General features: G+C 51.1%; 1 protein-coding gene across 8 annotated transcripts in view; it reads right to left on the bottom strand.

Annotated features, from left to right (window-relative positions):
* The window catches only part of SIPA1L3 (signal induced proliferation associated 1 like 3), a 240,839-nt gene that overhangs the window by 61,044 nt on the left and 163,365 nt on the right, over nucleotides 1-16,430 (bottom strand). For all 8 annotated transcript variants that reach the window (XM_055079281.1, XM_055079280.1, XM_024132359.3 and 5 more), the window contains 2 exons: nucleotides 11,053-11,629; nucleotides 4,404-4,678 (listed from right to left, as the gene is read on the bottom strand). In XM_055079281.1, coding sequence (XP_054935256.1) covers nucleotides 4,404-4,678; nucleotides 11,053-11,629 — 852 coding nt within the window. The remainder of the gene's footprint in view (nucleotides 1-4,403; nucleotides 4,679-11,052; nucleotides 11,630-16,430) is intronic.

Raw genomic sequence — 16,430 nt, 5'->3', positions numbered from 1 at the left:
CCCTGCATCGGCAGGTGGACTCTCAACCACTGCGCCACCAGGGAAGCCCTGCATTTTCTTTATAAACAATCCATTACTATTCCATCACGTGGATGACCTGGGATCTACTCAGCCAGTCCCCTGCGGTTGGATATTGAGGTTTCTTCTAGTCTTTTGCTTGACCAACAACGCTGCCCTCAGCTACGTGCGGGAGACATCTGAGGGCGGATGCCCCCGGTTTGCAGACCACTTTTCCTTTCTGCCTCCTTGCCCTTGATTTCTGGCAGCCTAGTTTCTGGGGGCCATGGGGACTCCTTTCTTATCTCTACTACTCACTCACTTGTGGGGTTTCAATTTCCCTTCTCAGGGAGGAGCTTCTACCCCCTCCTCCTTCAGACATCTTAAGTCCAACTGAAGAGGACAAAAGCATCCCAGATCGCCTTCCCCATCAGGCAGCGAGAGACAGCAAAATGAGAACATCCCTCCTGGGCCCGTGCAAGCACCCAAGGTCATGACGACACACCTCAATGGGGGCTCTGGAATGTCCTCCCGGCTACCTGGCCCAGCCTGGCAATTGCCCAGCCTGGCAGTGCAGGGCTCACTTGAGAACCCGAGCCTTGTGGCCTGGGGGGTGTGAGGATGATCCCCTGTATTCTGTTCAGTGTCTGAAGAACATGGGGTCCAGACACACGCCATACAGAGCCTGGCTGGAGCCAGGGAGAACCCTCTGCTCATCCTGGTGTGTTTCCCCTCAGAGCTTATCGTGACATTTGAGCCAGGAGGCCAGGGTTGCAGCAAGAGGCTGGAGGGACCCCAGCGCTGGGGTTATCAGCTCTGCAAATGAGGCCAGCCAGACACCTCTGCACTTGAAGAACAACAAAAACCACGCAAGTCCCAACCCACACCCGCCCCTGTAAACAGGAGATCCTGTTTCAGTGGCCGCCTTGTAAAGGGAGCAGGATGATAGTTTTTCTCCTAAATAGGGCAGGGAGTGGAACCCGTCTGGTCACACCCTCCTGGCCCCATCTCCCCTCAGTTGGAGAAGGGAGCCTGCAGACATTTCCTTTTGCTTCAGCTGTTCCCTACCTGTTGGTCCAAGGCCGCCTTTGTAGCCTTTGGCGCTCCCAAGTTTTGAAGGCAGTGTATTTCGTGTGTGTGTGTGTGTGTGTGTGTGTGTGTGTGTGTGATGTGCATGTGATGTGTGTGTGGTGCGTGTGTGTGTGTGCTCGCCTGTGGGGTTACCTCAGCTTGACTTGTCCCTGCAGAGCTCGGAGCAGGTGTGGCCAGGCCTCGGCTCTGTGCAGGGGTGGAGGAGGCCCCGGAAGAGGGCTGGGAAGAGGGGACGCCTGGGGCCTGACCGGAGTCCCGAGGCTGGGGGGCTGGGGTGTGGGTGGCTAAGCCCTTGGTTGCAGCAGGGTTTAAGCCGGTCCAGAACCAGCCCCCACCAAGGTCAGAGCAAAAAGACTCAAGAAGATGGGGCTGGTGCAGCCAAAACGCACACGCCCACAGATCGCAATCGCTTTCAGAGGCAGCTGAGGACCTGGACACGGAAGCTGGACTGAGTTTTGCTCGCCACTCAGTAGCCGTACAACTCTGCACAAGACGCTGGGCCACTCTGGCCGTCAGTCTTCTCACTGGTAAAGTGGGGATCACACCAGCCCCGCGAGGTCATGTATATAAGCACTCAGTGTCACCTCATCTCGTGCCTTTCTCGTGGCTCACTCAGCTCTAGCCACATGACCCTCTTCCTGGTCCATCAACAAGCCAAGGGCCTCTGTCCTCACCTTTGTGATGGCTACTCCCTGCCCGCAAGGCCCCTCTCCTGGCTCCTTCGCGTGAGCCTTCCCTGAGCCCTTATCCAATGTCGGGTCACGCCCTTTATGCTCCTCACACCCAGGATCTCATAGCTGGTGTCTTCAGAGTGCCTCCTACAGGCCAAGTCCTGTTCCATGTGCTCCACAGGCCTTACCTCCCCCGGCCTCACAACCACCTCTAGGGAAAGGTCTATTCTTGTCCCTATTTTACAAATGAGGAAACAGGCAGAGAGTGGTGAGGCCACTTGCCCAGGGTCACAGTTAATAAGAGGAGCAGCTTGGATTCAAACGTAGGCAAGCTCCCTGCAGTGCCTGCCTTCCCACTATGCTCAGCTGCCTCCCCCTTTGGCTATATGAACCATCTTACTTGCTTACTTGTTCTCTGTTTGTCTCCCCCGATCCATTCAGCAGGGCTGTGAGGGCCCAGGCCTTGACTGTCCTCTGTGCAGCTGTGTTTCTGACACTTGGAATGTAGTGATTCTAGAGAGAGTCACTGTCTCCAGACCCCTCTGGAGGTTGCAAGGGTACCAACTCATTATTCTAAGAACTTCATCTATCCTGCCTTCCCTGTACAAATTACACCTCAGAAGAATCATATAGTTGCTGAAGGATAGTTCTTTTTAGAAGAATTCCAGGGACATCCCTGGCAGTCCAGTGGTTAAGACTCTGGGCTTCCAACGCAGGGGGCACAGGTTCGATCCCTGGTCGGGGAATTAAGATCCCGCATATCGCGGGACGGCCAAAATATAAAATAAAAATTAAAAAAAAAAAGGGAGGAATTCCAGCCAATAAATAACACAGGAATGACAGAAATGAGGACATCACTTCAATGTGACCTGTAATGACATAGGGGATCCAAGCAATGATCACGAATGGCTGCTGAGAGCTGAAGGGAAACGTATGGTCACGGGTCAGGTTGCCACCATCTGAACCCTCTGAGCGCCCTTAGGATCACTCACACAGGGACAACCGGACATTTGATGCCTCCTAATGGATGCACACCTGGGAAGTGCCGTTACCAAAAGAAATTCAACCAGAATCTGATCAAGTTTCTATGCCAAACTTCAGTTTATAGGAAATACACACGCTAGAAAAACAGGTTAAAGGACACCAGAGGGGTGGTGTCCAAGCAGCTAAATCCAGGACGTGGGAAACTCTAAAGGACAAGTGACCTGGTTTCCTCCCAAAGTAAGCTGTAAGAAAAAAGTAAGAGGGAGGGGAAACTTACAGATTAGAAGAGCCTGAAGAGGCACATCAACCAAATGCCACAGGAGGAGCCTGATTAACAAAACAGCTGTTTTTAAAAAATATCTCTCTGATACAAAAGAAGTTAAAGATAGACTGGGCAGTTGATGCTGACTTTCTGCTAAATTTTTTAAGTGTAATAATAATTTTTTAAAGGTCCTGACTGGGTAGAGATACATTCCAAGGAGTTGGGATTGCTTCAAACAATCCAAGGTGGGGAGGTATGGAATTAAAAAAAAACCCAAAAACTGGGACTTCCCTGGTGGCACAGTGGATACGACTCCATGCTCCCAATGCAGGGGGCCCAGGTTCGACCCCTGGTCAGGGAACTAGATCCCACATGAATGTTGTAACTAAGAGTTTGCATGCCACAACTGAGGAGCCGGCAAACCACAACTAAAGAGCCCACATGCTGCAACTAAGGAGCCGATGAGCCGCAACTAAGGAGCCCGCCTGTTGCAACTAACACCCAGCACAACCAAATAAATAAATATGTAAAAAACAAACAAAAAACAAAACAAGAACTGGCCACATGTTGATAAATGTTGAAACAAGGGGCTCAGCATACTTTTCATATGTTTGAAATGTTCCATTAAAACAAAACAAAACAAAATGAAAAGAAACAAACACTGCACTGGCTTCCTAGTGAATAAAACCCAAGCTCATCACCATGTCCAGAAAGGCCCCCAAGTCTGTCCATCTCTCCGATCTCGCAGCCTTGCTCTCTGTGCTCCAGGCATACCGGCCTGCCTGTGCTGCAGGAATGCACCACACACACTGACACTTTGGAGACCCTGTCCTGGCTTGTTCCTGTCTCGGACCCGCTAGCCCGGAAAACTACACGGTGGCCTCCACCCGGGAGCCTTCCCTGACCACCCCGTAAGCCACTCTCCCGCCACGCTGCAAACCCTTCAATGACCCCACTTTCTCTTCTCAGACCTCATCGCTGCCAGGTCCTGTATTATACATCTATTTGATGATTGTCTGTCCTTCCCTTGGACACAAACTCCAAGGGAACAGGTACTTTATTTTGTTCATCACTGTATCCTGAGCACTTCAGATGGAGCGTGCACACAGTAGGGGCTCAATACATATGTGCTGAACAAGTGAGTGAAGTGCCATGTGCCCTCAGGAAAGGACTTTTAACGCCGTGTGCGACTAAGGAGGTCGCCCGCCTCACAGGGCTGTTGTGGAGGCCGGATGGGACAGCAGGCGCGTGGAGAGCTTAGACCACGACTGGCTTGCAGGAGGGGTTCCAGAGATATTAGCTCTGACCCTGTCACCACTATCACTTTTCCTACCGAGGGAGGGCTTCAAGTGCCAGCACCTGGGGAGCTGCCGACCTTTCCGGGTGAACAGACTTACCTCCGGGGCGTGCCGTCGTCGAAAGGCGGGATGATGACCACCTTGACAGTGACGGAGGTGCGCAGCAGGTCAATCATCTGGTCGTGGGTCAGCGTGACCACGGCCACCTTGCAGATCTCCACCAGGCGGCTGCCCTGCCGGAGGCCGGCCTGCCAGGCAAACCCGTAGTCCTCCACCTCGGCCACGGTCCCGTCGTACTTCACGTGGAAGCCCAGCTGCCCGAGCCCGTTCCGCCGCAGGGTCATGTCCACCGTCTCCCAGCCATTGGTCATCACCTGCAGGCAACACGTGGGGTCTAGCCTCACAAGCTGCTCGGAGTCAGCTCTTGTGGGAGATTCCTGGTCAGATTCTGCCCTTTGAGGCCAAAGACCCTGCTGACCCCCGTCTACCCTCCCAGGTGATGTCAGGGTACGGGAGCGCAAACACCCACCTAGTCCCAGCCCGGGGTTCCTGACTTCTGGAGAAACGTGGATACCTCACACAGAGGTGGCGGTCATGAGCTGTGATCTCCAAATGCCCCCCACCCCCACCCCCCGCCCCGCCGTTAGTGGTCTCTGGGACTTGTTCTGGCCAGTTCTGTGAATGGAACTGGCATACTGTCTGGGCTGGGGCATTTCACTGCCAATTCAAGACCCTTTGCAGGCCTTTCGCCTCAGCCACAGCCTCTAGGATTATTCCGGAGAGTGGCTGTTTGGTCAGCTAGGGTTCCGAAGTTAGAATAATGTGGAGCACAGGCGCCAGCTGAACCTAAGATGGATATGTGGTGGGAGTGACATAAACCTTTGTTATCTGAAGCCACTAATAATGCACCCTCACCGATACGGTGACTGTGACCAGAGTAAAAGCCAGAGAGGCAACAGACCAGAGGTCCTGCGACCTTTTCTAGGTTGGCGGCTCGGGCCATATTTTTTACTTCATGACTTCATTCTTAGAGATACAAACCCCTTCCCAATCTCCTTTCCAGACCGTCCCCCATCCTGGAGCCGACCAGCCCACACAGGGCCTTGCCTCCAATTTACTCCCTGCTTCATTTGTATGAGACTTTCGTCATGATTACCATAGATATGAGAAGCCACTGAACAGAACCCCTGGGTCTTCAGCATGTCCTTAGGGATTCCCTCCTCTTCCTGGGACAAAAAGATTAACTTAACAAGCCGGAGCTGTTAAACAAGTTACATCAAGACTTGTCTGCCCTATCCTAAAACTGCATTAAGGAAAGAGTTCGTGTAATGGTTCACATTTCCTGTGAGAAGTCATTCCCTGGCTAGAAGGCTACCTGATGTACCTATTAGAGCAGCACAGTAAGAAAGAATTTTATGTCACAAGCCACGCTATGCATTCACACATTTACACTTGTATCCATATACCAAAAATATTCCTTGCAATCCACACTGACATTCCTGAGTGTGGGTAGCGAGAAATGAGTTTGGATGGCAAAAGACTTACCTGAAAATGTAAACACATTTGTTCCTGGTCTGGACAGTGAGAATTTGGGAAGTGAGGAAACATGTAAAACTGGAACAAAGCTCCACAAAACCAAGTCCTTCCCCACTGGGATCCACTTGGATACGTTTCAATCTTTTCTACGCTATCTTTGAGAATTGCTGATTGAGACCCAGTAATTGATTTCATAACCCAACTTGTTTACATGACAATAAGGAATTACTGTTAATTTTTTATGTATGATGATGACAAAATAGTTATTTTTACAGAGTCCATATGTTTTAGAGATAAATATTGAGATGTTTCCCGATGAAATGATAGGATGTCTAGGATTTGTTTCAAAATAATCAGGGGAAGAGAAGGGAGGGAAGGGAAAAACAAGACGGGCCACGGGCTGATAACTATGGAAACTGGTGATGAAGCTACAAGTTCACTATGTGAGTCTCATTACTTTTCTGTATGTTTGAAAATTTCCACGATTAATAAGTTCAAAAAAGTTGGTTGGAAAGGAAAGTCTACTGTTCAGTGCCTCAAAAGAGAAAGTTGTGAGTGGCTCCATCCTAGACCCCTACTTCTGCTTTGGGAGTCAAAATTCTTCTTCCCTTTGAAGCCGTCACCCTTGTGTCCGAAGAATTTGGCTGTGGGTGATTCACAGGAGAGTCCTGTGTGTCTGTGCCTGTGCCCGATTAGGCAGCACCAGCCCTGGGAGTCCTGGGCTGTTCCAAGGGCCACCCCCCCTGCGGAGGCCCCGACGGCTCAGGCACTGCTGTGCAGGACTGCTAAGTGCCTTCCCCTCTCCATCCTCCCCTGCTTCCTTTGAGTAATGAGACTCCCCTGCCCACCGCAAATCAAGAGTTTTGATGGGTGCATGGCCACCTGGTTGGGGACCACATTTCTCAGCTCCCCTTGCAGCTGGGTGTGGACATGACTTGGTTTTGGGCAGTGATGGAACAGTGTTTATAAAAATAAAATTGCTTGTCCTCCACGCTCACGCTTTCTCCCTTCCTGCAGATAGGAACATGGATATGGAGTGACTCCACGCTGACCATGTTGAAAAGTACAATATTGAAGGGAAAGAAGGGGCCACAGGAGGAAGGGACGTGACTCCCTGAGCTGTCTCTGCCAGCTATGAGCAGCCTGAACGCTAACTACAAAAAAAATAAACTCCCATCTTATTTCAGCCACTGGATTTCTCAGTCTCTCTCTCTCTTTCTTTTAGCAGCTCAGCCTGTAACTACCCGGGATGGCTGCTTTGGGTCATTTTGGATGGAGGAGAGAGCCAGTAGGGGAACTCGGGCTGCTCTGGCTTAGTGTCCTGAAACTTCTGTGCCATTTGCTTTTGTTAACAATCCGAAGGCAGCCCCACCCAAAGAAGAACACCATTCCCGATGTTCACAAGGTTCCAGAAAGGCTCCATGGCACACGGAACACCTTATGAGACCAAACACACAATGAGTTCAGAGGAACCTCTGCTGTGTCATGCGGCCACCCTGCCCCCTTTAAAGCTAATTTTCTTGGGGACCGATCTTTGTGTGCCAGGCATTGGTTAAGTCCTTTCAATGCCCAATTTCTCTAATATTTCACTTATGACGTACATACAATAATTTGCTTGTTTTACAGCTGGGGAATCTGAGGCATGTCAGTTGCCCAAGGTCATAAAGCAGATCTGACTCCTTAACTCTATCTTTTAGCCCCTGTGCTGTTTTCCCTGCTGCTATGCTGCTTCCCCTGCCTTTTTTTTTTTTTTTTCCTCTTTTATTTATTTTCCCCCTCATTCTTCACCAGGATGATTCCTACTTACTGCTCTAGCCTCATTTTAAGTCATTTCCTCAGGGAAGCCTCACTCCACCCCGGGCCAAGGCTCACAAGCTGGGGTGCTTGGTGGGTAATGGGAGATGCAGGCTGGTGAGAACCATGGTCAAAAGGTGCACTCACGCCCTGTGTAAAGGGGGCACCCAACACCCTGCTTCAGCTGATCCCTGACCAGTATAAACATAGGCCCTGGATAGCCAGATCCCCCAGTTTTTCAAGAGAAGCCAGAAAGCTAGGTTCATACGAAATCCTCGGAATGTTAAGCATTGGTAACTAATTAAATATGTCTGGGGGCTGCATCCCATCTGTGGGTTTGAGACCGCCCACCATGACAGGTTCCTCTGGCGTCCTCAACACTCTGCCTTTTAGCCTCTTGGCACTTTTGATTCATGTCCAGTGTGTGCCTCGGATGGGAGCCTGGGCCCACCATGGTCACTGCTGAGTCCCAGCACTGCCCGGCCCAGGGCCCTGCACATAATGAAACCTGTCGACTTAACAAACAAAGGATGTCTGAATCCCAGCTGTGCTGGGGGAGGGTGTGGACCCCTCACCCTGGAGGATTTCACAAAGAAAGGCTCACCTTGTGAGCCATTTAAGATGGGCCTGTCCCTTCACAGAAGATGGCTTATGTCATCACTTCCTGGCTGCCCGGTTTCTCAGCGGGCTTTGGGGCATTGAGATTGTGAGTGGGGCTGTGGAAATGTGCTCTAAAAGCACTGCACCAACAGGAGGCACGGGGGTGGGCGTGGGACAGAGAGGATGTGGGTAAAACATGTAGCCTGGCACAGTGCCTGGCACGGTCACTGCTCAAGAAACGCAAGCTGCTGTCAGGATTTTGGGAGGAAGACCTCTCAAGTTTAAGAACCCAGACCCTTAACTCACTCTGGGCCCTGGGCAAGTCCCTTTACCTCTCTGGGCCTCAGCTTCCTCATCTGTGAATCGGGGGTGATAACAGTATCTCCCTCACTGGGCTTTTGGGAAGAAGAAATGCAAGGTTGTGCAAGGCTGCAAGCAGTCAGACAGTCAGCCCCCCATGAATGGCCACTTTTGCTATTACTACAGGGTAGCACACATGCGAGCATTCAGTCCACGGTCACTGAGTGCCTACTGCACACCAGATGCTGGCCTAGGTGCTGAGGACACAGCGGCAAACAACAAATATGTAAAAATACATGTCAGATGGTGGTAGGTGCTATCGAGAAAACTAAAGCAGGGAAAGTGGGTGGAATAAGCTCAGGGCCAAGTTGGGGAGGGGAGTTTGCAATTTTGGATAATGAGGCCTCACTGACAGGTGACATCTGACTAAAGGCATATAGAAGGGGAGGGAACCATGTGGGGATGAGGGAAAGTGTTCCAGCAAGAGGGCACAGGCAGTGCAAAGGCCCTGAGGCTGGATGCCTGATGAGCACACTCTGGAAACAGCAGAGGTCTGTGTGCCTGGAGCAGAGAGAGCAAGGGGGAACAAGATGAGAGGCTGACAGAGAGGCCACGCAGGGTCTCATGGGCCACCGTAAGGAATTGGGCTTTTACCCAGAGTGAGCTGAGGGGTTTGAGCAGAGCTGTGACATGATCGAATCCCTCTGACGACCTTACTGAGAAGAGACCACAGGGAAGCAAGTGTTGACGCAAAGGAGACCAGCGAGGTGGCTACCGGATAGGCCAGGAGGGGCTATGGAAGGGGGAGAAGTAGCGTAGCCTGCCTACTGGAGATGGAGCTGACAGATTGGATGTGGGTGTGAGAGAAAGGGGAGTGAGGCTGATGCCGAGGCCTCTGATCCCACAGATGAGTGATGGGCTGTCTCTGCTGAGACAGGAGAACCCTGGGAGACATGGGGAAGGAAACTAGGAGCTTGCTCTTAGACATGTTAAGTTTCAAGGTCGAGTGGAGATGCCAGGCAAGCAGTTAGTCATCAGCCTCAAGTCTGGGCACAAACAGGTTTTGGAGTCAGAAAAATCTGGATTCAGATCCCAGTCTGCCACCTACTGTATGACCTTCTGTGAGTATCTATACCTCTCTGAACCTTGCATTTCTCATCTGTCAAGTGGGGATAAAAACCGTGCCTACATTCCACCGGGTGGGTGAAGAACTGTGAGGTCATGCACGTAAATGGCTCATTAGCGCAGAGTCAGCGTTCAGTCATCTCATTCAACTAACCAACTAATCAGCATTTACTGACCACCTACTGTGTGCCAGCTCTGATGTGTGCCTATGAGATAAGCAAGTGAGCAAAACAGTCAGAGGCCCTCGTTCACGGACCTCACATCCTAATGGGAAATCTACACACAAGCTACTGTGGTAGTCTAAGGCAGGGCATGAATTTTGGAGTCAGGGAAGCTGAGAGCAGGGCTTTACCAATCCAACTGAACTCAAAGAGCAAGTGCAAAGGCCTAGAAGGGTGAGGACAGCCAGCTGTCACAGTGGCCTCTGGAGGTCACGGCCTCCCAAGTCAGGCCAGCTTGCCTGGGCCACATAACTCATCCAATCCTTAAAACTTTTACATGATGTAGGATGATTACTGTTCCCATTTTTCAGATGGGGAAACTGAGTCACCCAGTGGTTAAGTAACAGGGTGAAGCTACACAGCTGTTAAGTGGCAGTGCTGGGAGTTGAAGCCAGGCCTTCCGATTCAAGAACCTGTGTTAACTCCCGTGATACACTGCCTTCTCTATTCCACGCATGACATGCCATTCTGCTAAACCCACTGAGAGCCAATCACGGACCACAGCATTCCTTCACACAGGGCTCAGGTGTGGCCTTAGTACTTCTTAGCCCAATGCTTCAAACAGCCATTACCAACTAAGCTGTCATCTGACTTGAAACCAATCTGCTACCCTTGGTTTGGCAGCAGTCCGAGGCTGAGCTACCGAGAGCTTAGGGTTAAGATTTTTATCCAGACTGTGAGTCTTTGTTTTTTAACAGGAGATGTTAAACCACTCACGTTTATTGTGATTACTGATGTGGAATTATTCCTGCCATATAATTTTCTGTTTGTTTTGTTTCTTTTATTATGCTTTTGTATACTCCCCACCGCAACATCCTGTTTCTGTCCTATATTTTAATGGTCTGGAAGCCTTTCCTTCTAATTCTTCTGGAAAGTATCCTTACATTTTTAACATGAGTTTAAACGTATCTTTCCTGTCAACATCTTGAGTGAGTAAATATGCCTTTTGTCCTCCCAAGGTGATGGCACGGAGAGCCTCGGAGACCTTCCTCAGAAAGAACCCAGGCTGTGGGACCCACTAGACCCCTGGTGTGTAAGTGACAATTCTGATTCTCTTGGGGCCGATGAGTGTCCTGGACTAACTAACTGGGCTCAGGGAGGCATTTTAGTGGTTCCTAAGGCCTCTGCCAGACCACAGAACTGCAGCACCCTTGAGAAGCTCTCTGCCTTACCTTCAGCCTCTGGACAATTTCCCTTATGTCCTCCACAGAACCCTCAGAGGCCTTTAGGAAGATGTGGTCCCCTCGCCCATAGAAGATTTTGAGCGTCGAGGAGTCTGGGGTCCAGCCGATGACATCCCCGCAGTAGCAGTTGAACACCACCACCTTGGTGCGTAGATCCAGGAGCACCACAAACTCGTTGGAAATTCCCAAAATGCAGTCGATTTCTACTCCCTGGGCGAAGTCCTCAGCCGCCACCCTCCAGGCGATGGCCCCGGCACTGTGCTGCTCAGCACCTGCCCGGGCTTTTGTCTTCTCCTTCTTCTTGGAGGTCAGGGAGATGAGGTTGAACTTGCCGGTGGAGTCAATGGGTGTGTTGGAGACACAGTTTTCAGCCAGGTCCTTGAGGTACTCCTGGCGGGTCCTGGTGGCCATGGTGTGGAACTTGTCGGACTTGTGCGCAGCATTCTCAGCGTTAATCACCTTGGCCAGCAAGAAGTCTCTGAAGACATCAGATTTGTGGAATGTGGTTCCACTGGGGATGGGGGGTCCAAAAGGAGGAGCATCTTTGGATCGGGTCACAGCCATACTGAGGAGGGAGAAATTATTTAGATGGTAGAAAGATAGGCACTTGAGAGTTCCTTTAGAAAGACAATACATGACCAGAAGGAGGAGTTTCCTTTCTAAGAACGGAAGTCTACGTCTAACTAGTAAGTTGCCAGCCGACTAGACTGGAAACTGGAGAAAGTCTTAGGGCACATGCATGCATTTTTACTTCCTATACGACAGATGTTAGAACATCCACTGATATTCAAAGGATAATTTTCCTAGCATTGTTCAACTTCAGTTAATCTTGTTTTACATACATACAGGCTTGCGGTAAATTACAGTTTGGCAAAAATTCACCCCTTCCTCTCTACCTTTGTGGGCAGGTACATCCCCACCCCACTGAGCCTGAGTCTGGTCATGTGACTTGATTTGGCCAATGGCTTTCGAGCAAAGGCACAAATGTGTGTGCGGGCCAGGCCTGCCTCCTATGCACCTGCCCTCGCCATGAGGTGAACATGCCCCGGGGCCTACTGGTCCAGGAGGATGAGGACACCTGGAGCAGACCTGCAGCCAGGGCCAGCCAGACCTCAGCTGACTTGCAGATGTGTGAGCCAAGAAGAAATGATAATGTTTGTGAGCCACTGCGCTTTGGGGTGGTTTGTTAAGCAGCATTATTGTAGGAACACCTGACTTATATGGAACATTCTGTGATTTACTTCTTTCAAACACTTGTGTAAGACTAACACACTTTGTAAATCATCTCTACAAAGGTTGTTCTGAAAATTCATTGTACGGGGAAGTTAGGATGGGGCTCTTCCTACTTCAGTTTTGACTGAGATGCTATTATGATAGAAATCAGATAGCAACTGAGTGAGAAAGTAAAAAGGAAATGATCTAAAACCTGTTCCCCCAAATAACCTTCTCACCCACTATGCAAATTAGAGAGGGAGGATCTCACTGGGAGGAAAATCTTTGGAGAAAGTGGCCCCATGAATAGGGGCCGTCCCTAGGTGATCCTTATATTTGGGAGGAGACTTGGGTCTGCTCCTGCCTGGGAGATCTAGAAGGCGGGCAGGGAGCCCCCGCAGATCCCAGAGAGCACGCAGCCAGCTGTGACCAGAGCCCCAGTGACATGTCCCTGTCTCCCGTTTTCTCCTTGTGCTCCAATCCTGGACAGGTCAGAAACTGGCAGAGAGCAGGCCTGGGGGAGGGGAAGTGCAAGGCGGAGAAACAGAGAAGAGGGAAGCAGGCTCCCCATCCACCGAGGTTCCCAGGCAGAGGCAATCCTGAGCTGGGAGGCAGGAGATTTGCTGATAAGTCAAGTTTAGACTTGATGAACCTCGTTTGTGACATTCGAGACTCAGTGGCTACAAGTTAGACGATTTCTAGTATCAGGCAGAAAGGCTATAGCACCTGCCAGAGTGAACACCCAGGGGGCAGGGGAAGACAACTCTCACGGAAAGACATTTAAAGGGGCTCCAGAGACACCATGAGTTATGCTGTTTACATGATGACGATTAAAAAACAGCATGAGGTGCTGAAAACGAGGTTTTTCTTAGAGAGTACTGCATTCACCTTCTATAAAAATGTCAGCTTGTGATTACGGTGTTGGGAGAGATTTCATACCATAAGACAGTTTTAAAAATAATGAGATTCTTGATTAAAACCTGTTCTGTGAAACCCAACCACAATGAAAGGCTTGTTCAGGTTTCGACTCCCAAGCCCCCACCCAACTTGACAAGGGGACAGGGTGACATTCATGCATTTGTTTGACCAGTGCTTCTGGGACGCCCCCCCTCTTGGGCCCTGGGGATTTAGTGTTCTGGGAGGGCCGCTGTGAGGAAGAGAAATTACACTGGGATCTGCAGCTGAGTAGGAGACAGAGGAAGAGCTGAGGGGAGGGCCGTGCAGGCAGTGGGCGTGGGAGGAGCAAGGCCCGACAGAAAAGAGCACGCTCAGGGCGAGGTGAGGCCGGGGTGCCCAGAGCCCAGGCAGTGAAGGGTGGAAGGCTGATGAGGTCACCAGGGACCAGGTCAGGCAGGGCCCTGATAGTGAGTTAGCGCTTTTCATCCCGAAGCAAGCAATCATTTTACCATCTGGGCTGGCTATTCACTGCCTGTGCCCCCAGACGCAGTCTCTACCATTTTCTGCCCTGGAAGATGGGTTTCTACAGGCTGTTCGACCTTCACTGGGTTCCCCTGGCCAGGCTACGGGAAGGGGAGAGGAGAGAGGGTGGAGTATTTATTTCTCCTCACTGCTTCCCTGCTGGGCTCGGATGGTGGCAGTGGCTGTAGTCCTGGGCCCTTTACTCAACAGCCACAGCTTCTGCTGCACAGCCCCTCTCCCAAAGCCATAGTTCTCCCTAGTTTCCAGAAACTTCTCCCATCCCCTTCTGACCTCATCCCTGGGGGTGGGGTAATGGCTCCCTGCTGTTGCTGATCCCTGGATGTCTCATTTTCCTGTATTGTTTCCCTTAACATACCCACACCTATTAGTCTGTTCATTAATCCCTCAGTTAAAGCCCAGAGTGGGGGGCACCTGCTTCTTGCGGGTCCCTGATGAATGCAGGTGCCAGGCTGACAATCTGCAAGGATCACCGTGGCTGCCCCATGAAGAAAGGGATGGACGGGACCAGAGAATGTGCAGGAGACCATGGAGGGAGCTACTGCAGACCCAGGTGGGTCAGGCCAGACCCCTTGCTCTCCACCTCCACGGTTCACTGGCCAGTGAAACCTTCTCTACATCCTGGGAATGTGTGTGGGCAGGTGCCACCCACCTGGGCTCAGCCGATGCCCCAGAGCTGGCACAGGTGTTCAATACTGATTAAAGTAATGATTTAAACTTGAACAGACAGACCAAGAAGAAACAGATTCCTACCAATGTGTAGGTTTGACAGAAAAAGGCATTTCCCAGTGGAGAGCTTCTTCAGAGGCCACACAAACCAGGCAGCTTTTCCTCTGTGGGAAACCCTGTGGGCGTGGCCTTGCCTCCAGGCAGGGGGACGGATAAGACAACCTCGCCAGTCTCTCTACTCTAATCAAAGCCGTGTTCAGACTGTGCTTTACAGATGTGAATGGCTCTGCAACTTCTTCATTCAGGATGTGGCTGCTTATAGTGACAGATTTGGGCTCTTCCCATAGTCCTGATTCATGATTTTAAGAATTATGAAACTGCAAGCTGCTGAAGGTTTCTGGACAATCAGAACAGCTGGTCCCTCACTTCCCCAGCAGGAGGGATGGGGTTTCCCCAGCCCACAGGCTGCAGGGATGCTGGTGTGCTATGCAGAAAGTACGCACTTGAAGCGAGCGGGAAAGGGCGGCACCTCCTTATGCAGCCAGGAGATGGTGCGACCACCAGGTCACCTGGTCGCTGTAGCTCAGTATTTCTAGAACACTCACAATTATTTATTCAACAACTATCTCCTCAGGGCCTACAATGTTTGGGCCAGGCATGTGTCTAGTTGGCAAAGGCGTCTTTGGGGTCCTCTACATGGCAAGCGCTGGGCCAGCATAGATGTATGAAGGTGAGTATGACGTGGGGTTACCCTCGAGGGAGGCGAGAGTCACGTCAACAGTTTGTTCCTACAGGGTGATGAGTGCTGAGATGTGTTTGGGGACACCAGGGTGGGGACAGGGGAAGGTCTGTCCAGAGAGCAGCTGCGTGTGGGGAAGGAGAGGAGGGGAGGAAAGGGGTGGCAGGAGGGGCAGCTTTGGTTATATCGCTAACATTTTCTTTCTTCAGAAATAAAGGGAGAGCTGAAGCAAATGTGGCAAACTGTTAACATCTGTTAGATTTGGTGGTAGGCACATGGGTGTCTGTTATATTATGCTCTGTACTTCTCAGAACGTTTAAAACATTGCATAATAAAAATATTTTAAATTAAACTGTAAAAAAAACAAGAAAGGTTTGTGCGTCAGAAAAAAAGAGATCGTTCTGGAAACCACGTGAAGGTCGGCCTGGAAAGGCAGGAGGTCAGCTGCAGGCTCCTGCAATAACCCAGGTAGGGGAGGGGAGCTCACGGTTAGGAGAAAGGGGAGAAAGGCCCACCCAGCAGCCGCCTGCTTCTGAAGTGCTGCAGGAGGGCTGTCTCCTTCTGTGTCTGTGTGTATATGTGTGTGAGCTCGAGAACAACCCCATCTTTGCTCACCAGGGCTACCTTTGAGCTGCTCAGAACATCGACAGCATCTAAGTAACCTCAGGCCCACACGGAGCCCGGAGGTGCAGGCCCTCATAGCTGCTGCTCCGTCCCGGGAGCAAATGGGTGGGGGTGAAGGAGGGGGCTGCAGGCCTGAGCCTGGGCCGTGTGAAGGCCCTGCCACGCGGTGTACCGGCTCCCAGCGGCCACTGGGCGACACATCCAGCCTGGTGGTCAAACAGCACGTCCTGCATATTGGAATCCACCTCCCTTCTCTCACACATTTGGCCAAGAAGAAACTGGTAGATTCTGGCAATTCCACTGAGACCACCCAGCGCACCTACGCACATACCCTTTGGCCCAATGACTCCATGCTTGGGACTTTACCCATCCCAGCTGTGTACTTGGACGCGTGTGCAATGACAGTCTAAACTAGGTTATGGGGACTTCCCTGGCAGTCCAGTGGTTAGGACTCAGTGCTTTCACTGCTGAGGGCCCGGGTTCAATCCCTGGTCAGGGAACTAAGATCCCACAAGCAGCACAGCATGGCCAAAACACAAAAACAAAACAAAAAACCCCCCACAAAACTAGGTTATGCAGTGCAGTGGGGAGTGTAACAGCAGGCAACTGGAAACAACCCAAACGCCCATCGATAAGGGATCGGGGAGATTCTCGGGCATCCACGTGACGCACTAATATGCAGTCA

This window comes from Physeter macrocephalus, chromosome 17 (assembly GCF_002837175.3).
Source record: "Physeter macrocephalus isolate SW-GA chromosome 17, ASM283717v5, whole genome shotgun sequence".
Taxonomy (NCBI): domain Eukaryota; kingdom Metazoa; phylum Chordata; class Mammalia; order Artiodactyla; family Physeteridae; genus Physeter; species Physeter macrocephalus.
The sequence above is the reverse complement of the archived record's forward strand: the minus strand, read 5'-3'. Positions and strand labels throughout refer to the sequence as shown.